This window comes from Rhinopithecus roxellana, chromosome 13, assembly GCF_007565055.1.
Source record: "Rhinopithecus roxellana isolate Shanxi Qingling chromosome 13, ASM756505v1, whole genome shotgun sequence".
In the NCBI taxonomy this organism is placed as follows: Eukaryota; Metazoa; Chordata; class Mammalia; order Primates; family Cercopithecidae; genus Rhinopithecus; species Rhinopithecus roxellana.
The window spans coordinates 101,034,725-101,060,364 of record NC_044561.1 but is presented as its reverse complement, the minus strand read 5'-3'; the positions used below and the strand labels follow the sequence as shown (position 1 = coordinate 101,060,364).

The following is a 25,640-nucleotide window of genomic DNA, read 5'->3' as shown; positions in this document are numbered from 1 at the left end:
TGGCCAGGCTGGCTCTAACTCCTGACCTCACAGTGAAATTCAGTAGGGCTCCTGGAGGTAAAACTCATGAAAATGTGCCCCAACCAAGGCAGTCATTCTCACCCAGACCAGAGGATTTCAAAATAAGTGGCCTTTGGACCTTGAGGGAGAAGAGATTTCTTTCCCTAGCCTTTGCAAGGTTTGTGGCTGAGACCCCAATAACAAAAGACAGATTAACAAGAGAAAAGCATCCAATTTTATTTAATGTAAGTTTTAGGGGACACACGAGCCTTCAGAAATGAAGACCCAAATATACGTGAAAAACTGTATTTTTATGGACATTTGTGCAGAAGTATGATTGCAGGACAAAAGGGTATGATGTCATGGTTATCAACCAGGGGGAAGTAGCCAGGTCTGTTTGTTCAGATTCCTCTTGGCCTCTCTGTGTGACTTTCCTTTCCTTGGGTATAGGGCAGGACACCTGTCACAGGAGGTCTTCAAGGGAAAAGGGAGGGAGAAGTCCAGAGAGTGACCTTACTGCTTCTACAGTTTTCTTAGTTTCCTTCGGCTTAAAATACTCAATATGCCAAGGTGCCATATTTTGGGGTGTCCTGTTCTGAGCCCCGCAGAGCTCACAAGCTCACGTAATCATCTTGGACGTTTTATTTCTCACGTCCAGGGACATTTTCCAGGGCCTGAGGCCATTGGAACCAGACTGTCCATTTCCTGCCCCTGCAGGTGACAGGCTGGGAAGGAGATCCTCGAGCAAGCGGGCTCTCAAAGCCGAGGGAACTCCGGGCAGGCGCGGAGCTCAGCGAAGCCAGAAGGAGCGTGCTGGGGGCAGCCCAAGCCCGGGGTCTCCCCGGAGGAAGCAAACAGGGCGCAGGAGACACGGAGAAGAGCTGGGGGAACAGGAGCGGAGCAAGGCAGAGAGGACCTGCCGGGGGAGGAGAAAGAGAGACGAGAGGGCTTCCTTCAAGGAGCAGACAGCAGCCCCAAAGAAGGAAAAGGAGATTCCGAGGAAGGAGAAGTTGAAGCGGCAGAAGAAACCCAGGTGTGTTGTGGCTCCGATTCTGCGCGCTCGCTCCGCGCGCTCTCGCTCCTTCGCGGCCCTTCTCCTTCCCCCATGAGGGGCTGATGTCCTCCTCCCTGGTGAGAGGCAGCCCGTGCCCTCGCTCTGGCTTCCGCATCTCCCAGCCCTTACCACTGCCCCGCTCTGCGGTGGATTCTTTATCCCAGAACCGGGATGAAGGTCGCAGGTCCTCGCACGAGGAGTGCCCACGGGCTGTCCACTCCACTGTCTCATGGCACACTGGTGAAGTGGAGCGCGGGTGGTGAGGTGACAGGGCATCAGGGTGGGACAAGACCCCGCGTCCCCTGAATTTCAGCTGGTGACTCACCCCAGCTCTTGAAGAGGAGGAGCTGAGAGACATGAACAAAATTGGATTCAGGAACCATCCGAGGGCTTAAGAACACCTCTTTCCGGATTCCGGATCTGGGCCAGTTTCCTATTCCGGAAACGTGGCACTGTCTAGGAGACCTTCAAGGATGCTGCCAGCTCTGAAATTCTGGAGCTTGGAGATTTTATTTGTTTTGCTTCCTTTGTTCCATTACCATTAGCACCAACTAGCACGTGTGGGTTAGTGGACAGGGCCAGCTTATGGCATCAGAAAGTGAAGATTTGGGGTTCATGTTTTTGCTATCAATTTTAGTAGGTGTCTCCTCTTTGCCTCGCTTTTTCAATCATTGAGGATAATAGATGCCTTATTCGTTGCTCAGATTGTTTTAAGAATTCCTTGTGATAGGAGTAGGAAGGCTTTTGCAAGAGTTGGGAATATTAGGATTATGGTGAAGAGTTGATGTTATTTCCCGGTGGTTTGTAGCAAATCCTCTTTGCCCACAGCCTCAGTTGGGTGCTTCGCCTTCCTCTCCACCTTTACAGAGAGGCTCTTAAACAAGGCCACTGATTTTTTCTGTCGCCATGCCAACCATCCTGGCTTGGTTAGAGCCTTTGTCTACTGTCTGGCTGCTCCCAGACATGAACTAAAGAGGTAAAGGGTGCATAGTGCCCTCGGCCATTTAAAAATAATGTGAATGCACCGTTGATGGGCCCTGGGTGTCCTGAACTTTAGAGGGAGCCTGTACCATCCCAATGGGCCACAGACTCATTCGTCATTTTCAGCTGAGGGCCATGCCAGGGCATTAGAGAGATGAAAACGTTCAGTTCCTGTTGCCTAGATACTGACAGTGTGGCACAGGAGATAAGACATAGGCACTGGTAATCCTAAGACAAGGCAGAAAGCAATATGCATGCAAGACAGGACTTGACGGAGCGCTGAATTCCTGGGGTGCTGGGCCATCAGGGTTCCTCCATGGAGAAGGTGAACATCTCAGTGAGACTTTGAAGAACAGGTGGAATGTGAATAAGCAATGACTGAATGCCCAACCCCCCAAACTGTGGGAACACCCCATGCAGAGACTCAAAGGTAGCTATCATTGATTGGGTGTGCGTGAAGTATGGCAAAAAATCTCTGTGTTCTAGGCTTTTCAACCTTTAAGGGCATCCTAAAACTTCTGCTTTGCTACCCAGGAGTTAATCAGAAGCTAAAACACCCTGAGACTGCTGCAAACCTGTCTTTAAAACCTGCAGTAACCCAAGCCCACACCCTGATACTGCCATTTATGAAACACACTCAGGCTGCCCAGCCATAACCCTTCCTTAGTCCTTTTCTTTACCTACCTGATTGGGCGCTGTCTCGCTCAGCTGAGAGTCACTATTTTTATCACTAAAGGAGTCAGAATAGGCTGGAGGCTGTAAGGAGCACACACAGACACTTGGATTTTGGGACAATTGAGCACATAGTATTATCTGGGAGATGGGGAGGTCCCCAGCTGGAAATTCTCTACAGCCCTGCTGTCCAGTATGACAGCCACTAGCCGCATGTGGTTGCCGAGCACTTGAAATGTGGCCCGTGTGCCTGAGGAACCGCATTTCTCATTTAATTGTAACTCAATGTTAATACCACTGAGTTGACATAAGCGTTGGTGAATTTACTTAATTTGGGCAGGTGTAGTTTTGAAACTGATTTGACTTTGAAGCCAAAACAGTTCTTCTACAAAAAGAAAAACTACTGTTGTCAATGCAGATACAAAATATCAAAGGAAAATAATATTTTGCTACTTGATTCAGTTATTGGGAATCTTTTAAGTATGTCTAAAACAATTTGGGCAAATCTACTTTTTTCACCTATCAACTTATAAGATATACAAATTAAATATATCTGATGAAAGTTTAACATCTGAATAGCCTTGCAGTGTGAGTACAAAATGAATACTGACCTTTGAAGACAGTATTTTTTAAACGACTGAAATATCTCTAATAATTTTCTATTGATTACAGGTTAAATTCCAGTTTTTAATATATTTGATAAACTATATTATTAAAATTGCTTTAATCCATTGCTTTTTACCACTTCAAGGTGCCTACTAGAAAAATTTACGTTACAGTAAGTGGCTTGTGTCCTATTTCTGTTGGGGCGCACTGAGCTGTGTGTGGTTTGTGGGAGGACTCGGAGAAATGGAGGATGGGGACGCAGCCCCTCTGGGGCCCTGGGCTACAGGATAGAATTTTGGCCTCCGCTGCCAGGCGATGGGAGTCACCGATGGCTTCTGAGCAGGGGGCAGGAGTGCCATCTTGCCTGTGGGCGCCTCCTCACTCCACAGCACCTAAGGACACCACCTCCTTTCCATCTCCCCTCTGCCTCTGCCCTGGCTCTGCCTCCAGATCCTCCTCCTTGGCCTCCAGTGCCTCTGGTGGGGAGTCCCTGTCTGAGGAGGAACTGGCCCGGATCTTGGAGCAGGTGGAAGAAAAAAAGAAGCTCATTGCCACCATGCGGAGCAAGCCCTGGCCCATGGCGAAGAAGCTGACAGAACTCAGGTGAGCAGGCTGCGGGCCAACCAGGGCCGCCCGATTCCACAGCTCCTTCTGATGGGAATGGGAGCCCCTCCCTCCACATTTCCCCAAAGGGGCTTGATGTGAAGCGGGATGCTCCAGCAAGGAGCACAGCACTCAGGGAGCCCCATGAGAGTCAAGGCAGCCCTGCTGCTCGCCAGCACCACAGGCCCTGGAGGGGGAGCCACGGAAGACTTAGAGGACTCCCGACCTGTGCCCATGCCTTCCCCTGCCTGGCTGCCCCTTTTGTCCCATGCCGCACCTCATCTTGTGGCTTCTGTGCCTCCCTCACAGCCCAACACAGACATGCCTTCCCCCAGAAGCTTTCTAGACCCCCTCCTCCTCAAAAGCAGGTCTCTCTCATGTTCCTGGAGCACCCAGCATCTCTCCATGTGTACACACTCTCACTCGTGTGATTTGCACAGTGAGTTGGGAGAGAGTCTGTCTGAACCACTGTCACATCCCCATTGCCTGGCACAAGGTCAAGCTGGCCCCTATGCAGCATGACTATTACTCTGTGAATGGCAGCAGGCCTCCTGCCCATGCCACTCGACTCCTGTTTTCTACTCAGCCACTTCTTTGGTTTCCATGTAAAAGGCTGATGATGCACAGAGCATTTGATGATTCTGGGGTCCTTGCTGCAGTTTTGAAGTAACAGTAGGCTGGGCGCAGTGGCTCATACCTGTAATCCCAGCACTTGGGAGACCAAGGCGGGTGGATCACTTGAGGTCAGGAGTTTGAGACCAGCCTGGCCAACATGGTGAAACCCCGTCTCTACTAAAAAGACAAAAATTAGCTGGGCGTGGTGGCAGGCACCTGTAGTCCCAGCTACTCGGGAGGCTGAGGCAGGAGAATCGCTTGAACCCAGGAGACAGAGGTTGTAGTGAGCCGAGATCATGCCACTGAACTCCAACCTGGGCAACAGAGGGAGACTCTGTCTCAAAAAAAAAAAAAAGAAAGAAAGAAAAAAAAAAGAAATAGCAGCAGCAGTCATGTTACATACTTTTTGAGTTTCTGCTAAAAAGTTCCTATCCAACATGACCATTTTCCCCAAGGTCCCTCTGTTTTTTTGCCACAGTGTTGGGGGTGACACTCCCCGCCATTTCCTCTTAGGAAGCCCATGCTCCCTGGCTCCTCTCATACCTGAGCTTCCTCATTCCTCAAGTCAAACTCCTCACCCTTTATTAAAGCAGAGCAGTTTGAAAGCCATATTTTCACACTATTTATCCCAAGAGGCACAGTAAAGATCTAGCTACACCAATACTGGGGAGACCCTGACAAGGAAAACAAAGCTTACCCCACGGCCCTGCAAATTATTACGTCATCTCCTATACAGCTGCAAGAAAAAAACACCTTCTGGTAATGCCTCCAGGCCTATGCTTTAGGCCAGTGCTGCTGAGCACCAGAGCTTTCTGCAATGATGGAAATCAGTCTAAATCTGCACTGTGTAACACACAGCCTCTACCACGTGTGGTTACTGAGTGCTTAAAACAGATTAGTGTAACTGAAAAACTGATTGTTTTGTTTTAGCTTTTATTTAAACTTAAATTTATGTATAGCATAGTGACTATAATTAATAACAATGTATTGGATACCTGAAAATTGCTAAGAATAGATTATAAGTGTTCTCACCACATACAAGAAATAAGTATGGGAGGCAATGCATATGTTAATTAGCTTGATTTAGCAATTCATAAGGTATACATATATCAAAACATCGTACACCATAAATATACACAATTTTTTTTTAAGAGAGTCTTGCTCTGTTACCCACGCTGGAGTCCAGTCCACCATGTTAGCTCACTGTGGCCTTGAATTTCTGGGCTCAAGTGATCCTCCTGCCACAACCTCTCCAGTAGCTGGGACTATGGGCATATGCCATCATACCTGGCTAATTTTTAAATTTTCTGTGGAGACAGGGTCTCGCTATGTTGCCCGGGCTGATCTCGAACTCCTGGACTCAAGTGATCCTCCAACCTCAGCTTCCCCAAGTATTGTGATTACAGGCATGGGCCACCACACCTGGCCCATTTGTCAATTAAATAATAAAATAACAAATTAATTTAAAAAATTTAAATAGTCCTGTGTGGTGGGTAGCAACAGTATGGAAGCTAGGCTTAGCTCTGGGCTGTCTTCCTTCTCAGCCTCCTCCTTTTTTTCTTTGAGACGGAGTCTTGCTCTGTCGCCCAGGCTGGAGTGCAGTGGCGCAATCTCAGCTCACTGCAACCTCCGCCTCCCACGTTCAAGAGATTCTCCTGCCTCAGCCTCCCAAGTAGCTGGGACTACAGGCGCCTGCCACCACGCCTGGCTAATTTTTTGTATTTTTAGTAGAGACAGGGTTTCACTGTATTCACCAGGATGGTCTCAATCTCCTGACCTTGTGATCCGCCTGCCTCGGCCTCCCAGAGTGCTGGGATTATAGGCATGAGCCACCATGCCTGGCCCTCAGCCTCTGCTTTTTGAATCCTTTCTCCCTGCTCCCTCCAAGCTGGGCTCCTTCTCCTGCCAGCAGGGTAGAACGGCCACCTGTCACTCTAACAGAATCTCACTCCCACTCAGGTGTCACCAGAACACATCTTTTATTAACAGTGGAAAAAGTATAGCCTTGATGCTTATGGAAATAAGATCTCCAGCTGGCTGTAAGTCTCAGGGACTGTGACAATTCCTGAGGGCTCCCTCAGCTGTCAGAGGAGAAATCTGACATCTCCTCCCTGCCTCTGAGGGGCAGAGTTCCTGGGGCTGGCGGGATGGGCAGAAGCTGAGGCCTGAGAAGCCGAGGAGGCCTAGGCCTCTCTCACTGGAGCGGGTCTCCCAGCAAAGAGTGGTCTCCTCCCCTGGGCCTCCCTCCCGTCTCTTCCTACTTCTTCCCTTCCCCATGGCTCCTTATCCTGGACTCAGGTTTAAGGCTCTCCAGCTTCTGGGTCTCCACCCAAGCTGCTGCCTCTGCCTAGAAGATCCGTGCTTTCTGCCACCTTCCTTGCTAATTCCTACACACCTTGTAAGACTCGGGCCAAGTGCCCTCTCTGCAGGGAAGTCCCCATTGCCCCTCCCCACAAGCAGGCTGATTGATTTACTGCCCCCCTCATCCCAAGGCACTGTCCCCTCTCTTGACTGGATACTCTTGTTTTCAGAGCTGTGTCTTCTTCATCGTTTACTATTAACTCCTTTTTATATATAGCCAGTCTTTGCTGGGCACGCCCTTTGTGCCAGGCACTGTTCTGAGTGTGGTATGTATAACAATTCATTTAATCTTCACAATCACCCTATGATGTAGGTACTACTATTATTGTTACCATTTTACTGATGAGAAGACTGAGGCACAGAGCAATTGAGTAATTTGCCCAAGACTACACAGCAAGTTAAGTGGCCCAACCAGGATTTGGACTCAGGAATTCTGACTCCAGAGTTTGCACTGTTTGTTTTTTTGTTCGTTTGTTTGTTTGTTTTTGTTTTTGTTTTTGTTTTTTAGAGACAGGTCTTGCTATGTTGCCGGGACTGGTCTCGAACTCCTAGGCTTAAGTGATACTCCCACCTTGGCCTCCCAAAGTGCTGGGATTACAGAGCCTGCTCTCTTAATTTGCAATCGTCTCTCCAGAATTACCAGACATTCGACAATGCACCCCCTTTGCTTCCAGTATGATTTCTTCTTCTGAAAATAAAGTCTCCAGCTGCAGACAGCATCCCCATACTATCTCCTCTCTTTTAGAAATAGTAGTGTGGGGGTCCCAGTCTCTGGCCCAGTCAGGCACTGGCTGACCTGAGCATGGTTACTGTAGACTATCTAAAAAGGCTTGCCAGTGCTGGTGTGGTGGCTCACACCTGTAATCCCAGCACTTTGGGAGGCTGAAGTGGGCAGATCACTTGAGGTCAAGAGTTCAAGACCAGCCTGGCCAACATGGTGGTACCTCATCTCTACTAAAAATACAAAAGTTAGCCAGGTGTGGTGGTGCATGCCTGTACTCCCAGCTGCTTGGGTGGCTGAAACAGGAGAATTTCTTGAACCAGGAAGTGGAGGTTGCAGTGAGCCGAGATCATGCCACTGCATTCCAGCCTGGGTGACAAAGTGAGACTCTGTCTCCAAAAAAATATGAAAACAAAAGGCTGGCTAGACATAAAAAGCAACAGCAGTGAGTGGGGCAAACCTGAATTCACACCTCTGCCACATCTGGAGACTTTGGTTGGCTACTCAATCCCTCTCAGGCTCACTTCCTTCCCTTAACCTCTCTGAGCCTAATAATTCTCACTTGTAAAATGGGAATAATAACATCTACCTCACAGAGTTGTTCAAACAATTTCAAAATATTTTTATTAAGTGCCCAGCACATAATATGCAATTAATAAATAGCGATTACTGTTGTTATTAAAGCTTGAATATCTTTTATGCCTGACACTATGCTGAGGCCTGAGAGATGAGGTTGGGGAGCAAAGATGAATCAGAGAAGCATGTGGACATCATCAATAATGATACACAGTAGGATGTGAAGTTGGCATAACAGCTTCTAGTGCCCATGAATCGGAGATATTTGCTTTAATCATAGAATTAATCAGGTCTGTCTCTCAGCTTTGTCCGAAGCCTAATGTCTTAGAAAACTACCCAAACTGCTTGCTTTCTTCAGAGTGATTAGAGGACTTCTGCTTCTAGGTAGATGGAATAGAGACGCTTTTCCCTATTCTTCCCACTAAGTACGACGAAAACCCTGAATGTTACATTTAAAGCAAATATAAGATTTGAAAAGGTAGAAAGAAGAAGGCAAACTGGCTAAGAGCCTCAGGACCAAAGGGATGACCAGGGCACGGAGTTCCTTGGATTTTCTTTTTTACCTTCTGTATCCCAGACTGCTATTGGAAAAGCTGGCAACCCAAAAACTCCAATGGATGCAGCAAAAAAAAAAATGCCCCAAGAAAAACCTGCTATTTCTAGCCAAAGGGCCGAGAAAGAAACAGACTGGCAAGACAGAAAACTTTTGGACAACAACTGTTCTCCAGCCAAATACCACAGACAAAACAACAGCCCCCGTTCCCAACCCTGGCAGCAAAGGCAAGTGGGGAAGCCTGGATACCCACCTTTGCCAGGCCAAAGCAAGGTGCCTCAATACCCCTAACCAGGGTGTGTCAGAGAAGGCTGAGTGGGAAGCAGGGACCTTCATCCCCAGCAGGTAGTCATGATGCCTCCCTTTCCCCATGGTTTCGGTGAGGACCATGTGGGGAGTCTAGACTCTCACCACCACCTGGAAGTAACCAGGCTTGAGTGGAGGCCTGGTGAGAAGCCTGAACCCCATCCGTGCTTAGCAGTGACAAGAAGCTTCTCCTCAGCCTCAGGTGTCAAAGGAGGCCAAATGAAGACTCTGGACTTTCACTCCCACCTGGAAGTAACCAGGCAACATCACCTTCACTTACCACAGGAATGTCAGAGGCGGCCGGGTGAGACATAAGATTGAGATAATATCGAGAGTCTTATAATATCCAAAATTCCAGGTTTCAATTAAAAATCACTTGCCATACCAAGAACCAGGAAGACCTCAAACTAAACGACAAAAGATGATCAACAGGTGTTAACACCAAGATGACAGAGATGTTAGAATTGTCTGACAAAGGTTTTATTTCATTTATTTTTATTTTTTATTTTTGTAGAGACAGGGTCTCACTATATTGCTCAGGCTGGTCTTGAACTCTTGGGCTCAAGCAATCCTCCCACCTCAGCCTCCCAAGACACTGGGATCACAGACATGAGCCACCACACCTTGCCCGACAAAGGTTTTAAAGCAACCATCATAAAAATGCTTCAAAGAGCAATTGTGAACACATGAAACAAATGAACAAAACAGAAAGTCTCAGAAAAAAAAAATAGAAATTATAAAGAGGAACAACTGGAAATTTTAGAAGTAAAAAAATGCAATAACTGAAATGTTTAAAACTCAGTGAGTGGGCTCAACAACAGAATGAAGAGAACAGAGTAAAAACTCAGTGAACTTGGAGATAGAACAAGAGAAATTACTCAGTCTAAACAATAGAGAGAAAATAGCCTGAAAAAAAAAATGCACAGAACTTCAAGGATGTGTGGGACTATAATAAAAGACCTAACATTAGTATCGTTGGAATTCCAGAAAAAGAGGAAAAAAAGGGTGAGACTGAAAAAGTATTCAAGGAAATTATGGCTAAAACTGTCTCAGATTTGGCAAAACGTACAGATTGAAGAAGCAACACAAATCCCAAATAGGATAAACCCAAAGCAAAGAAATTCATTCCGAGACACATCATAGTCAAACTTCTAAAAACTTGTAGGCGGTCAGACAGAAACAAAACATTACCTACAGGGAAAAAAACACCATTATAATGACAAGAAATTTCTCATCAGAAACCATGGAAGACAGAACACAGTGACATAACAATTTTCAAGTGCTAAATGAAAAGAATTCTCAGCCCAGAATATATTTACAGTGAAAATATCTTTTAAGAATAAAGGAGAAATCAAGACATTCCCAGATGAAGGAAAACTAAGAGAATCTGTCACCAGACTTACCCTATAAGAATGGCAACAAGAAGTTCTCTAAACAGAAAGAATATAATTTTTTTTTATATAATAAAGGGGGAATTTTGGAACATCAGGAAGGAAGAAAGAACGTGGTAGAAAAAATATTGGAAAATGTCCCCTCGAGTTTTTAAAAATATATTTGACAGTTGAAGCAAAAATTATAACACCATATAAAGTAGTTCTCAATAAATGTAGAAGAAATGTTTAAGACAATTACATTATCAGTGAGGAGGGTAAAGGGATATAAGAAGCAGCAAGGTTTCCACACTTCATTCTAACCAGTAAAATATCAGTAGACTTTGAAAGCTAAGTAGACTATATATAATATAATAAATAAGTATAACACCTAGAGCAACTACTAAAAAGCTATACAACAAACATACCCAAAGACTGGCTATATATAAAAAGGAATTAATAGTAAATGATGAAGGAGACACAGCTCTGAAAACAAAAGCATCCAGTCAAGAGAGGGGACAGTGCCTTGGGATGGGGGGGGGGGGACAGTAAATCAATCAGCCTGCTTGTGGGGAGGGCAATGGGGACTTCCCTGCAGAAAGGGCACTTGGCCCGAGTCTTACAAGGTGTGTAGGAATTAGCAAGGAAGGTGGCAGAAACCATGGATCTTCTAGGCAGGGGCACCAGCTTGGGTGGAGACCCAGAAGCTGGAGAGCCTTAAACCTGAGTCCAGGATAAGGAGCATTGGGGAAGGGAAGAAGCTAGGAAGAGACAGGAGAGAGGCCCAAGGGGAGGAGACCACTGTTTACTGGGAGACCCGCTCCAGTGAGACAGGCATAGGCCTCCTCAGCTTCTCAGGCCTCAGCTTCTGCCCATCCCGCCAGCCCCAGGAACTCTGCCCCTCAGAGGCAGGGAGGGAATTTCCACTTACAGTGAATCAGCATCTGTTTGATCCTTGTCTCCACAACTAAAAATGGCAATTGTTTCAGGACAAAAGAAGATTACCTTCAGCCTCTGGTTACCTCCAACCTCTGGCCACCTCCTTTTGGCCACCTGTGTTCCTCACCTTCAACCAGGTGTCTTCTAGGTTTCAACCAGGTTGATACATTCTCCTAACATTCTGCATGGGGCTGCATCGAATGCAGGCCACCCCATGTGTATTTTTACCTCTGCATCTCAAAATTACGTGTGATTTTGAATCTGATCTCCTTCTCCAGGGAGAAGTTTTTGGAGATGCCATTTCTGATAGATGCCTTGGATGAACTTCAAAGTGTACCCACTGTGGAAGGCCATGTTGCCAAGCCCCTAGGCCAGGCACCTGACAGAGCAGAGGATTCTTCACCTTAGCCTCCTGGGCTCAAAAAGAACCTTACTACCTGCCCACTCTAGGAGCTACTGTTTCCTCAAAAGGAGAAAGGGTGACTGCCTGATAAGTGAAATAGCTGTGCATACATTGTATGCATTCGTACACACATTCAATTCTCAGAACATTATACCCATTTTTAGATGAAAACTGCCGTTCCAAGAGGCACAGTATCCCACCTGGGTCTCTCTGGTACTAAAAGTCACACAATATACCTCTTTCCCTTCTAGCAGTCATCACTGGCCACCATGATGTGTTTTTCAAACTGTGATTTGGGTCACTTTCACCACCATGAGGTTCTCCCTAGAGGCAAATGCGAGGGCATTCTGATGTGATCTCTGTGGTGTGGTGACCCTTGAAAGCGCTTTCTTCAGTAACTTCCATCTTTTGACTGGGCACGGTGGCTCACGTCTTTAATCCCAGCACTTTGGGACGCCAAGGTGGGTGGATCATGAGGTCAGGAGTTCAAGACCAGCCAAGCCAAGATGGCGAAACCCTGTCTCTACTAAAAATACAAAAATTAGCCAGGCATGGTGGCGGGTGCCTGGAATCCCAGCTACTCAGGAGGCTGAGGCAGAAAACTGTTTGAACCCAGGAGGTGGAGGTTGCAGTGAGCCAAGATCATGCCACTGCACTCCAGCCTGGGCAACAGAGCAAGACTCCATCTCAAAAAAAAAAAAAAAAAAAAAAAAAAACCCTTTCTTCAATAACTTCCTTCCCTTTTGAGTGTTGGGGGAGCCTAAGGGGTTAACAAACCTGGCCAAAGTCACCTTGAGATCCAGTTCCCCTAGAAACTTCTCCCAGAGCAAAGGATCCCTCTTCTTTTGCCTTTTCACTTCGTTTACTACCCACCGTTTGGTTTGAAGAAAAGGAGAGGTGAGCTTGCAGAGTTCCCATTTGAAAAGGATTCTGCTAACAAAAAGGGGGCAACAGCACCTTACAGATGTAGAATTTACAACAACTGGGAGGTGCAGGGCAGGAGCCAATGTTTCCATACGCCAAATGCTATCTTTTATAAGGAAGAACATGTTATCTTAGATAGCAGATAACTTGTTAAGAGAAATTTACTGTAAAAATGTTAGTTGTTATTATTTATATATCTTCACAGAGTTCAAAAAAAGTTTGCTGTGCCCATTGAAATTCCTAAACCAGGTGGACTCTTCACAGTGACTGGTCTTCATAGTTTGCAACTAGCCTTTGGTAGGGTCCCCTGTTCTCTTGGGGGTTTGCTGGATGTCTGGACACAGAGTCTGAACAGAGAGAAGAGAAACATTTGCTGCTGGGCTCAATGGCTCAGGCACAAGAGCTGCCCCTACCTTTGAGAATTGTTATCTGAAGTTGCTAAATCTTAAAACCTGGCACATTCAAGCTCACAGAACTCCAAGTGCTTTTGAGTATTTGCCCACTTGTAAAATACAAGAAGAGGACAAAAATATGAATATTGTGAAACCATTCTTTGTTGTTGCAGTGGTGTTGGTGGTCACTGATAAGTCACTGGCAGGACATCTCCTGCCAAGAGGGGGAACTGGGAGAAGATCCCATTTAGGAGGACATACAGCCCAACTCTTGACCCTGGGGTTAGGAGGCGGACAGGCAGCCTCACTAGCATTGAGACACTGAGACATCCCAATAAAGCCAGCCTCAAGGTTAGAATGCAACTTCACATGTATCAACTGTCCACACTTGTACCTTGGAGGCAGCAGGAACAGTGGGGTAGGTATTTTGTAGGAGCAGTGGTGACTGTAGCAATTGCAGCCAGACACACAGCTCCACAACACCTTCTTCCATCTGCCCTAAGATGGACTTCATTCTTCACCCACATGATTGGGTTTATCTAGTGGTGACTGATAAACTAGCTCTCTGAGGTGTGGGATAGGAGGAGGAGCCCTGGTCATAGTATTTGCTGATTTCCATGGTCTAAATACTCCCACCATGGCCAACTCAAAGCTACTAACAGTTTAACAACTGGTTGCCCAAGTTCCTGAAGATTTAACAATCTGTTCTCAAAGGCTGTCCTCACCAGGTCCAGCAACCACTTCAGAATATTTAACAGACAAATGGATTCATTTGTTTCTCATCCAACTTTACCAGGATGTTCATTCACTCACTCATTCAACATCCATGCATTCCACAAATACCTGTCTAATGATGCCTTACTTACAATGGTTCAACTTAGAATTTTTCAACTTCACAGTGGGTTTATTGGATATACCCTATCATAAGTTGAGGAGCATATGGGCTTATGATGGTTCAACTTACAATTTTTTTACTTAACAATGGCCTTTTTGGGGTATTACGTACATTTTCTTTCTTTCTTTTTTTTTTTTTTTTTTTTTTTTTGAGACAGAGTCTCGCTCTGTTGCCCAGGCTGTCACCCAGGCTGGAGTGCAGTGGTACAATCTTGGCTCACTGCAAGCTCTGCCTCTCAGGTTCACATCATTCTCCTGCCTCAGCCTCCCGAGTAGCTGGGACTACAGGCACCCGCCACCACGTCCAACTAATTTTTTTTCTCTTTTTGTATTTTTAGTAGAGACAGGGTTTCACCATGTTAGCCAGGATGGTCTCATCTCCTGACCTCGTGATCCATCCGCCGCGGCCTCCCAAAGTGCTGGGATTACAGGCGTGAGCCACTGCACCCGGCTGTACATTTTCAACTTATGATGTTTTCAACTTGCAATAAGTTTATTGGAACATAACCCCTTGTACATCAAGGGACATCTGTATTAATTTTATATTGCTATTGCAACAAATTATCACAGGTTAAGAGTTTAAAATACCACTCGCTAATTAGCACACAGTTCTGTAGGTCAGAAGTCCAGCATGGCATGGCTGGATTCTCTGTTCAGGGTCTCATCACACCAAAATCACGGTATCAGTAGGACTGCAGTTCTCATCCAGGACTAAGGTTCTCTTTTGAGCTCACTGACTGTTGGCAGAATTCATTTCCCTCTCATGCTTTTTATGTAGCCCCTCCAAGGGGCCCCAGATACAGAGGGTCAATAATTTTCCTGCTTCACATTTGATAAAATCTAATATCCCTTCACGATAAAAGCCTCCAACAAACTAGGCATTGAAGGAACATACCTCAAAATAATAAAAGTTATCTATGAGAAACCCATAGTGAAATTCATAACTGAATGGGCAAAAACTGGAATAATTTCCCTTAAGAACTGGAATAAGACAAAGATGCCCATTCTCACTTCTCCTATTCAACGTAGTACTGGAAGTCTCAATCAGAACAATCAGACAAAAGGAAAAAATGAAAGGCAAGAAAGAAGGAAATAAAAGAAAAGAAGTCAAATTATCTGTCTTTGCTGATTATATGATTCTCTACCTAGAAAACCCTAAAGACTCTGCCAAAAGGCTCCTGGAATTGATAAACGACTTCAGCAAAGTTTCAAGATACAAAATCAATGTACAAAAATCAAGAACATTGGGGAGGCCCAGGCAAGCAGATCACAAGGTCAGGAGATCGAGACCATCCTGGCTAACACCGTGAAACCCCATCTCTACTAAAAATACAAAAATTAGCTGGGCATGGTGGCAGGCACCTGTAGTCCCAGCTACTCAGGAGGCTGAGGCAGGAGAATGGCGTGAATCCGGGAGGTGGAGCTTGCAGTGAGCCAAGATCACATCACTGCACTCCAGCCTGGGCGACAGAGTAAAAAAAAAAAAAAAAGAGTGGACAAAGAATATGAACAAACACTTCTCAAAAGAAGACATACAAGCCTCCAACATACATATGAGAAAATTCTCATCACTAATCATCAGAAAAATGCAAATCAAAACCACAATGACACACCATCTTCCGCCAGTCAGACTAGCTATTATTAAAAAGTCAAAACATAACAGATGCTGGTGAGGGTGTGGGGGAAAAAACACTTACGCATTGTTGGTGGGAATGTAAATTACTTCAGTCACCGTGGAAAGCAATTTGGAGATTTCTTAAGAGACTTCTCTTCTGTTTTTAAGGGCTCATGTTATTTTATTACACTGGGGCCATGCAGATGACCCAGAATAATCTCCTTATTTTAAAATCAGTAATCTTGGCTGGGCATGGTAGTTCACACCTGTAATCCCAGCACTTTGGGAGCCGGAGGCAGGTGACTGCTTGAGCTCAGGAGTTCAAGAGCAGCCTGAGCAACATAGCGAGACCCTATCTCTAAAAATAAATAAATAAATAAAATAAAATCAGTAATCTTAATTACATCTTCAAAGTCCTTTTTGCCATGTAATATATTATATTCATGGGTGGAACACCAGCAAACGAAGGTCACAGGGGCCATAGTTCTGCCTCTACCATGCCTGTTATGTACCAAGCGCTCTTCTCAGCATTTGGGAAACGTCAGTGGATAAAACAGACAGAATGTCCTGCCTTAATGGAATTTGCATTTTAACCAGAGGTATACAAAGACATGAGCCTTAGCACATATGTTTGAGCCTTCATAGTTCAGATTTCCTTTGGTTAGGTGCTAACTGAATTCCTGTGTTTTTGTTTGTTTGTTTTGTTTTTTCTAAGCAGGGAGGCCCAGGAATTTGTGGAGAAGTATGAAGGTGCCTTGGGAAAGGGGAAAGGCAAGCGACTGTATGCCTACCAGATGCTGATGGCCAAGGTGTGTGGGGTGGAGGCAGGAAATCTGTGGGGAGGGCTTGCTCAGCTTTGGAATCTGGGGACCAACTCAGGTACCTGCCCAGCTTCGCCATTTGTGTCCAGTTGCCCCCAGAATCCTGGGTGTGAAGGCCACCTGACCATTCTGATCCATCTAGGAATGGAAACCAATCATACCCTGCCAATTTCTCCATACTTACTGTGAGGGCTTCAATACATTTGAGACTTGTTTTCTCTCCAGTGAATACACTTAGAGAACTAATGATGTTAAAACCACTGGGATTTTATTTTCCAAACCCCAAATCAGGAGAGGTTGAGTTGGTAGAGACCCAGAAGGGCTGTGGCGTGATCAGGGTCACATGGATGATAAACAGCAATGTCCCCAGAGGGATGGGGGGCAGCTCTGTTTTGTTGAGTTATATCATAATCTGGGCGTCTGATTTAAGTTAGGACAATGTTTCATGTTGGATATTTAATGTGAGACTTACTGAAGTATCCTTCCTTTACCCACTGATTTGAAAAACTACCATTCTCATTGACTTAATTCTTGTACAGAGCCTGTTTCAGGGCTTTTATTCTGAACAACCATTTGATGTCATTACCTCAACTCTTAATTTTGATGCCTGGTAGTTCTAGGTTCCCCTTTTTACATTTGGTTTTTTGTTGGTTTGTTTTTAGAAACAGAGTCTCACTCTGCCACTAAGGCTGGAGTGCAGCATCACCACTCCAGCCTTAGTGGTAGCCTTGAACTCCTTGGCTCAAGAGCTCACTGCAGCTTTGAACTCCTGGACTCAAGAGATCCTTCAGCCTCAGCCTCAGCCTCCTGAGTAGCTAGGACTACAGGAGCACTCCACCACACCCTGATAAAACTTTGGGTTTTTTTTTTTTTAATGTCTTGGCTGTCTTGCCTATTTTTCTACATGCATTTAAAAAAATCCCTTTGCCAAGTTCCACCATAGTGTATTGAGATTTTGGTTGGAATTTCTTTTAATCCTGTATTTAATTTGGGACTTCCTTATCTATACAATGTTTAGTCTTCATATCTAGAATACCATACATTTCTCAAGGCTATATTATATCCTTAAGCAAAGTTTGTCATTTTCTCCCTATAGATCTTTACCAGGTTTTATTTCTGCACATTTAGTAGCCTAGTTGCTTTTGCAAATGAGATCATTTTTCAATTATTTAATAACTAGTTATTGGTAGTATGTAAGAAAGCTACAATTTGTGTGCTAATTTTATATCTGGTTCTCTTATGGTACTCTCTTATTAATTCTAATCTTTTTCATCTGATTATGTTCATAAAGATGTTTCTGTTGGGTTTTCCTAAATGTGGTATCTCATTCTTATCCTAAAATGTGGGCTAGCAATCCTAAAACAGTAACAATTGATCACGGTGATCATAGTTCTCCTTGTCTTTGCATCACTTTAATGAGAATGACTAATGATTTTCACACTAAGCTGGTGGGAGTTGTTGGCTTGAAATAGATTTTCTTTGTCACCACAAAAAATTATTGTCCAGTTATTGTTTAGTAAGACTTCCATTTCATTGGAAATAGATAATTAGGTTTTATTAAACACCTTTCCTTTATGTTATTAATTTTTTTATTTCTGGGATAACCTCAGTCATGGTACATTACTTTTAACTCCACGTTTGATTTTCCAACATTTTATTTATGATTTTTACATATATTTTCATAAGATTGATCTGAATTTGTGTGTGTTTGTACACAAGTGTATGCATGTGCAGTATCTTGGCAGAATTTAACATTAGGACTACACTTGCTTTACAATTGTAAATGAATAGCATTACCTCCTCTTTATGCTGTAAATCAGTTTTGGGAGCATGATAATACACTTTTTGTGAATTTTAAAGATGATACCCTTACAATAGTAGAGATCAAGAGCCATTTTTATAGAATACCTTGAAATTTTTTTTTCAAGTATTCAGTGTATTGATGTACTCAAGTTTTAACTTTTTCTTGGGACCATTTCAATAATTCATATTCTTCCTGAAACCTGATCATTTCATTCAAATTTTCATATGTGTTAACAGAAAGTCACGTATGGTAGCCCCATAATTTTTGTAATTACTTTTTGTATCTGTTGGGTTTGAATCTTTCTTTTTCTATTTTTTTTTTTTTTTTCCCTCTGTTGCCCAGGCTAGAGTGCAGTGGCATGATCTCAGCTCAACCTCTGCCTCCCAGGTTCAAGTGATTCTCCTGTCTCAGCCTCCCAAGTAGCTGGGATTATGGGCACGCACCACCATACCCAGCTAATTTTTGTATTTTTAGTAGATATGGTGTGTCCCCATGTTGGACAGGCTGGTCTCGAACTCCTGACCTCAGGTGATCCTCCGGCCTTGGCCTCGCAAAGTGCTGGGATTACAGGTGTGAGCCACCGTGCACAGCCTGAATCTTTCTTATTCCTAATATTATTTTTTCTCCTTTTCCAGTTATACTTTCCAGATAACTCTCTATGGGTGATTTTATTAATTTTGTCTAGAGACTATTTACCACTTACCAACTGCACACTCACATCTTATTTTTTCCAGTGAAGAATGTGCTCTTCAAGTATATTTTTTTCTAGATTTTTACTGTGACAAACAATGCTTCAACAAACACCTTCATACATTTATCTTGGATCTGTGCGTTTTTTTAAATACAACAAAACAATCCCTCAAATAGTACTGCTAGTTCAAAAGTGTGCATATTTTAACTTTTACTTCACATTTTTCAAACTATTTTCCCCAATTTGTAGCAAATCATACTCACAGGAACAAAGTCGGAGAATGGCTTATCTTCACTAGTTATGAATGTTACATCTTTTTAACTTTGTGCTAATCTAATGGGTAAAAAAAATAGGTTATTATTCTTTCTTTAATTTGTATTCACTGCTTTTTTTTATTGCAGTAAGAACACTTGAGATTTACCTTTTCAACTAATTAAGTACACAATACTGTGTTGTTAAGTATAAACATTGTGTCGTACAGCAGATCTCTAGACAAATACATCTTTGATAAATGATTCTGTTCAACCACATTTCTGTTCACACAGTTCTAGCTTCCCCCTTAGGAAAAGGATTGCCTCTCCCCACCCCCATGCTCCATATTTACTTTTCTACATTATTTTTAGCTCTTTGCTTCTTTCTCTTTGCAATCTCAGATATTTATCAGGTTCATTCTCAATATCATTGAATCCGTTTTCCTCTGTGTCAATTATAGTCTTTATTTTGTCTAATGTTTTCTTCATTCGATTATTAAGCTCTTAGCTTCCTTGTAATCCTTCCATATCTCATCTGTATTCCTTTCAAATTGGTATCCTTTACTTTAGAAGCTATATTTCTTGCATCCTATTAGGAATGCTGAACTGCTCTCTAGAATTTATGTATCTATCTTGGAGGAAATGTTTTCCACAAATATCAAAGACTGGCGTTCCTTTTTCTCTGTTCTGCAATAATATTTCCCAGGCCTCACTGGTTGTTTTCATTTTCATCACCCAGATCCTGATTTCATTGACAGGACATGTAGCTTGCCTGTGTCTTGCTCCACCATGACTTGAAACTTTTTTCCTATATATAGCTGGAGGGCAAGACAGCATGACAACTAACAACCCATCCTAGGACCAGCAGCAACTGCCTCACACAGCCCTGAGAAAGGGGCTTGGAATCTTCTGCCATGCCCCAGCCCAGTTTTCTGACTTTTACAACCAATGAAGGATAAGAGAATTTGTGCCAGAGCATCTCCCAGGCCTTTCTCTGCCTCTGCTCCAGTTCCGGGGTCTCACTTTTCAGTCCAAGATATCCACGGCCTTGAGGGGCTGTCAGGTGGTTGCCAAGGAACCGACTGGCAGGCTGTGCCTCCAGGGGCCTCACTTGGCGATGTTCATTACCCCTGCTGGTCCTCAGCCTTGCAAGCCTATATTTTATACTGATTTTATCAGCACCCTGACAGGGGATCCATCTCTCAGGGGAGGACTCGCATTAATAAAGCTTATGAGACTGCTACATGAAACCAGATGCTGGATTATTGACTTACAAGAAGAAATAAATGATGCAAGATGGAAAATTTGAAGTCCACAGCAGCCATGCCTTTTATTTTCGATAGCTAAGTTAGTTATACAAGAAGCTAAACCACCATGCCAATTCCTATCTGTGAATTTGCAATGAAAGTCACTGCCATAGAAACCAAAATACTCAGGGCAAATGCTCTCTTTATAGGCAGACCTACATAGGAAGCCAAATAGTCAGAGTATTTTTGGGTTTGGGAGGTTTTCTTGTTTTTTTTTTTTTTTTTTTTTTTTGAGAGGGAGTCTCGCTCTGTCACCCAGGCTGGAGTACAGTGGCGCGATCCCGGCTCACTGCAACCTCCGCCTCCTGGGTCAAGTGATTCCCCTGCCTCAGCCTCCTGAGTAGCTGGAATTACAGGTGCCTGCCACCACGCCCAGCTAAGTATTGTATTTTTAGTAGAGACAGGGTTTGACCATGTTGGTCAGGCTGGTCTTGAACTCCTGCCCTCAGGTGATCCACCAGCCTCGGCCTCCCAAAGTGCTGAGATTACAGGCATGAGCCACTGCCCCCAGCCTGTATTTATTTTTAGTAGAGACAGGGTTTCACTATGTTAGCCAGGCTGGTTTTGAACTCATGACCTCAAGTGATCCACCTGCCTCGGCTTCCCAAAAAGCTGGGATTATAGGCATGAGCCACCACACCCAGCCCAGAGTATTTCTGAACACAGACTCAGAGCTAGGGAGGGTGGATGAAGCAATGAGACTGGGCTGCCCAGTGTCTGTGTTCTGCCAATCACCATATCCCCCATATCTTTGCCACTGCTATCAACCAGTCTGCTCATAGGCTTCTCTTCTCTTTTGCATCTGGGACCATTTCCTACTTCTGACAGCTGGTTCCCTCCTTTATACAATCATTCAATCAGGAGATGGTCAAAACCATATCTGGAAAACCAGATTCTGGAAACCTGTCTGATTCTTCACAAAATTTTTGATGGATGTGGTGGCTCATGCCTGAAATCCTAACACTTTGGGAGGCTGAAGGCAGAAGGATCACCTTCTGCCTTTCTATGGCTGGGTATTGTTTTGTCAACTCTCCAAGGGGCTGCTCTCCACCAACCCCACACTCTGGAAACAAATCCATTTGGAATAAAACAAATACTCATAGAAAGCTGAGGTAGAAATACTCGTAGAAAGCATAAGAGGTAGTAGAGAGCAGATCCTAAGATCACTTCCTATTATTATTATTATTATTATTATTATTATTGTTGTTGTTGTTGTTGTTGTTGTTATTTTGAAGCTGAGTCTCCCTAGCTCTGAGTCTGTGTTCAAAAATACTCTGGGCTGGGTGTGGTGTCTCATGCCTGTAATCCCAGCTTTTTGGGAGGCCGAGGCAGTGGATCACTTGAGGTCATGAGTTCGAAACCAGCCTGGCTAACATAGTGAAACCCTGTCTCTACTAAAAATAAATACAGGCTGGGGGCAGTGGCTCACGCCTGTAATCTCAGCACTTTGGGAGGCCGAGGCTGGTGGATCACCTGAGGGCAGGAGTTCAAGACCAACCTGTCCAATATGGTCAAACCCTGTCTCTACTAAAAATACAATACTTAGCTGGGCATGGTGGCAAGCACCTGTAATTCCAGCTACTCCGGAGGCTGAGGCAGGGGAATCACTTGACCCAGGAGGCAGAGGTTGCTGTGAGCTGGGCATAGAAAGCCCAGGAGTTTGAGACCAGCCTGGGCCACATGGTAAGACCCTGTCTCTACAAAAAATAAAAAAATTAGCTGAATGTGGTGGCTACTCAGGAGGCTGAGGCAAGAAGATCACTTGACCCCAGGAAGTCAAGGCTGCAGTGAGCCGTGTTTGTGCCACTGCACTCACGGCCTGGGCAACAGAGTGAGACCATGTCTGAAAAGAGAAACATTTCTCTTTCATCTTCTGATGACTTTATTTTTTGTCCCTTCTTTTCACAGGTGTGGACTTTAGTGACTTTACAGGGGAAAATCTCATGTCCTCCATGAACAAGTTCTGAGGAGACCTTTTAATAATAGGAACTGGGCCAGGCACAGTGACTCACGCCTGTAATCCCGACACTTTGGGAGGTCGAGGCGGGCAGATTACTTGAGATCAGGAGTTTAAGAACAGCCTGGCCAACATGGTGAAACCCCATCTCTACTAAAAATACAAAAACTAGCCAGGCATGGTGGCGCACACCTGTAATCCCAGCTACTCAGGAGGCTGAGGCAGGAGAATAGCTTGAACCCAGGAGGTGGAGGTTGCAGTGAACTGAGATTGTGCCACTGCACTCCAGCCTGGGCAACAGAGTGAGACTCAGTCTCAAAATAACAATAATAATAATAATAATAATGGGAAGTGATCTTAGGATCTGCTCTTTACTACCTCTTATGCTTTCTACGAGTATTTCTACCTCAGCTTTCTATGAGTATTTGTTATATTCCAAATGGATTTGTTTCCAGAGTGTGGGGTTGGTGGAGAGCAGCCCCTTGGAGAGTTGACAAAACAACACCCAGCCATAGAGAGATAGCTGATCAGGTTTCTGTTTGGTACACAGTCTGGGTGTCGAGCTGGGAACAGACCACAGGAGGGGGCAACATGCCTTTCTGACTCTTCAGAAAAGCGAGGCTGTTGTTTCCCCGGGAGAAGAATGTTCAGTCATGGGTTGAGATCTCCTTATCAGTTGCACAATGCTTGCAATTTTGCGACAGTTCCTATCAGAGAGAGGCACTTGGCTGTCTGCCAGACATGGGTCTGAGAGTTGCTGGAGTTCCTTTTTCCTTTGAATTTTTGTTTTAAGTTGAAGGAAGTCATATCAGAGGCAATGCTAACTCAATCGGACCCTCCAAACCAGAAATCGTACAGAGGATTTCTCACTTTATCTATAAACTGTCCAAACCAGAAATTTTAGCAGCACAGTAAGGGGTGGCCTTCACTTGCCTCTCACTCCACGCCTGCCGTTGGAGAAGTAAAGGTTTGAACACTTGCCTCTGGCAGCCTGGGCTCAAGGACAGCAGGAGCTGGGGACTACAAGACAGCAGCCTCACTCATGCTGACCTGTTGGCCTCCTCGTGCCCCTCATCATGCCCCTTTGTGCTCTAGGTTGACATGTTAACGAACTGAGAGTTTTACCTCTTATTTCAGAAATGGGTCAAATTTAAAAGAGACTTTGATAATTTCAAGACTCAATGCATCCCCTGGGAAATGAAGATCAAGGACATTGAAAGTGAGTATGCTGGTGTCACTGTTTTTTTAATTGGTTTCCTAAAGCATTTCCCAAGAGCTTGGATTGTTTCCTTGGCCCTCTGAGTAGATTATTTCATTGGTTCTGTTGTATTAGGAAAAAAGAATGGGTTTTGATCTTGTCAGACCAAGATTTGTTTTTTATTTATTTGTTTGTTTGTTTGTTTTTATTTTTGAGACAGAGTCTCACTCTGTTGCCCAGGCTGTGAGTGCAGTGGTGTGATCTCGGCTCACTGCAACCTTCACCTCCCAGGTTCAAGCAATTCTCCTGCCTCAAGCTCCTGAGTAGCTGGGATTACAGGTCTGAGCCACCGCACCTGGCTAATTTTTTTGTATATTTAGTAGAGACAGGGTTTCACCATGTTGGCCAGGCTGGTCTCGAACCCCTGACCTCAAGTCATCCACCCACCTTGGCCTCCCAAAGTGCTGGGATTACAGACGTGAGCCACCACACCCATCCCAGACCAATATTTAAATTCTACTTCTTCACTTTCTTACTGTGGGCACTTAGACAAGTTAGTTAACCCCAAAGAGCCTCAGGTTATTTATCCAGGAAAAGAAAGGGAGATCCAGGTGTCATTCAACAGACTAATGTGAAAATTGAATTCATCACACACATAAAGTGCTCAATAGTGTCCATGTTTTCCTTCTGCAGCACTCATACCCACCATCTTTTCTCTCTCCAGGTCACTTTGGTTCTTCAGTGGCGTCATATTTCATCTTTCTCCGATGGATGTATGGAGTTAACCTCGTCCTTTTTGGCTTAATATTTGGTCTAGTCATAATCCCAGAGGTAAGAAAAGAACTTTCTAAATCTTTGGATAGAGTTAAGGCTTATGACCACCATCATCAATTATCAACCAAATACTTCCTGTTTTACAAAGAATCAGTCATTCATTTAAAATGCTATTAGGTTGGTGCAAAAGTAATTGTGGGTTTTGCCATTAAAAGTAATTTATAAATTACTGCCATGAAAAGTAAATTTATAAAATTAAAAGTAATGGCAAAAAACACAATTACTTTTGCACCAACCTACGACCTAATCTAGTCACATCAATTACCTAGATAGTTAAGTACAAAGAATGGAACCAAAATACTTTGTTCCTTAATTAATATGTGAATCTTACATTTTTCTACTTCTCATTTTACCTAAGATCAGTGGAGAATTTATGTTTCGGTGAGTTTTTTTCTTTTACCCTCAAACAAAAGAGAGGGATAGAATACATTATATCATTATTTATCACCAAAAAAAACCTTGGATTTGAGTATCACTCCTCACTATTCTCCCATATATAATATTTTAAGGAAGTTTTTTTTAGAAACAGGGTCTCACTCTGTTGCCCATGTTGGAGGGCAGTGATGTGATCAAGGTTCAGTGCAGCCTTGAACTCCTGGGCTCAAGTAGCCCTCCCACCTCAGCCTCCCAAAGTGTTGGGATTACAGGCATAACCCACCACACCTGACCCCAGATATAATCTTATTATGGACGTAAATAGATTCTTATCTACAGATGATTAATTGAGAAACATAAAAGGGGTAATAAGCAATTTGTGCAAAGTCACACAATAAGTTCATTGTGAATTGGATCCCAGGTCCCCAGAGTGAAGGCCTGGGGTCTTTTCCAAGGAGCCTGTGGCTCACTAAGCACTGAGCACAGCAACTGCTACGATTGCTACAGTCCTGACTGAAATACTTGGTGCCAGTGCTGGGTACACAAGTGGGTCTACTTCAACAGCTTTCAGAGGAACAATATGTCTGCATTTAGTATTTTCTTCCTCACAGGTGTATTAATGGGTTCTTTGATGACTTGCTGACTCCTATTTTGTTATAAATGGTTCTGTGAGCATATTGGAGTCAATTCTATCTGCAGTTACATGCTTAACTTTTCTGCACAGCCACTTTCAGGACATTAAAAACTTTTCACATCATGTGAATTAAATCGGATTTATTGGAGGAAGTTGACCATACATTATAATAGCCTTTGGTAG

The 25,640-nt window shown here is 44.1% G+C and overlaps 1 protein-coding gene across 1 annotated transcript in view; it reads left to right on the top strand.

Moving 5' to 3' along the window:
- TMC2 (transmembrane channel like 2) overlaps positions 1–25,640 on the top strand; it is a 113,326-nt gene that overhangs the window by 23,675 nt on the left and 64,011 nt on the right. The window contains exons 3-7 of the mRNA XM_010379008.2: positions 718–1,033; positions 3,764–3,916; positions 16,304–16,394; positions 23,554–23,635; positions 24,339–24,445. Of these exons, the coding sequence (XP_010377310.2) occupies positions 718–1,033; positions 3,764–3,916; positions 16,304–16,394; positions 23,554–23,635; positions 24,339–24,445 (749 nt within the window). The remainder of the gene's footprint in view (positions 1–717; positions 1,034–3,763; positions 3,917–16,303; positions 16,395–23,553; positions 23,636–24,338; positions 24,446–25,640) is intronic.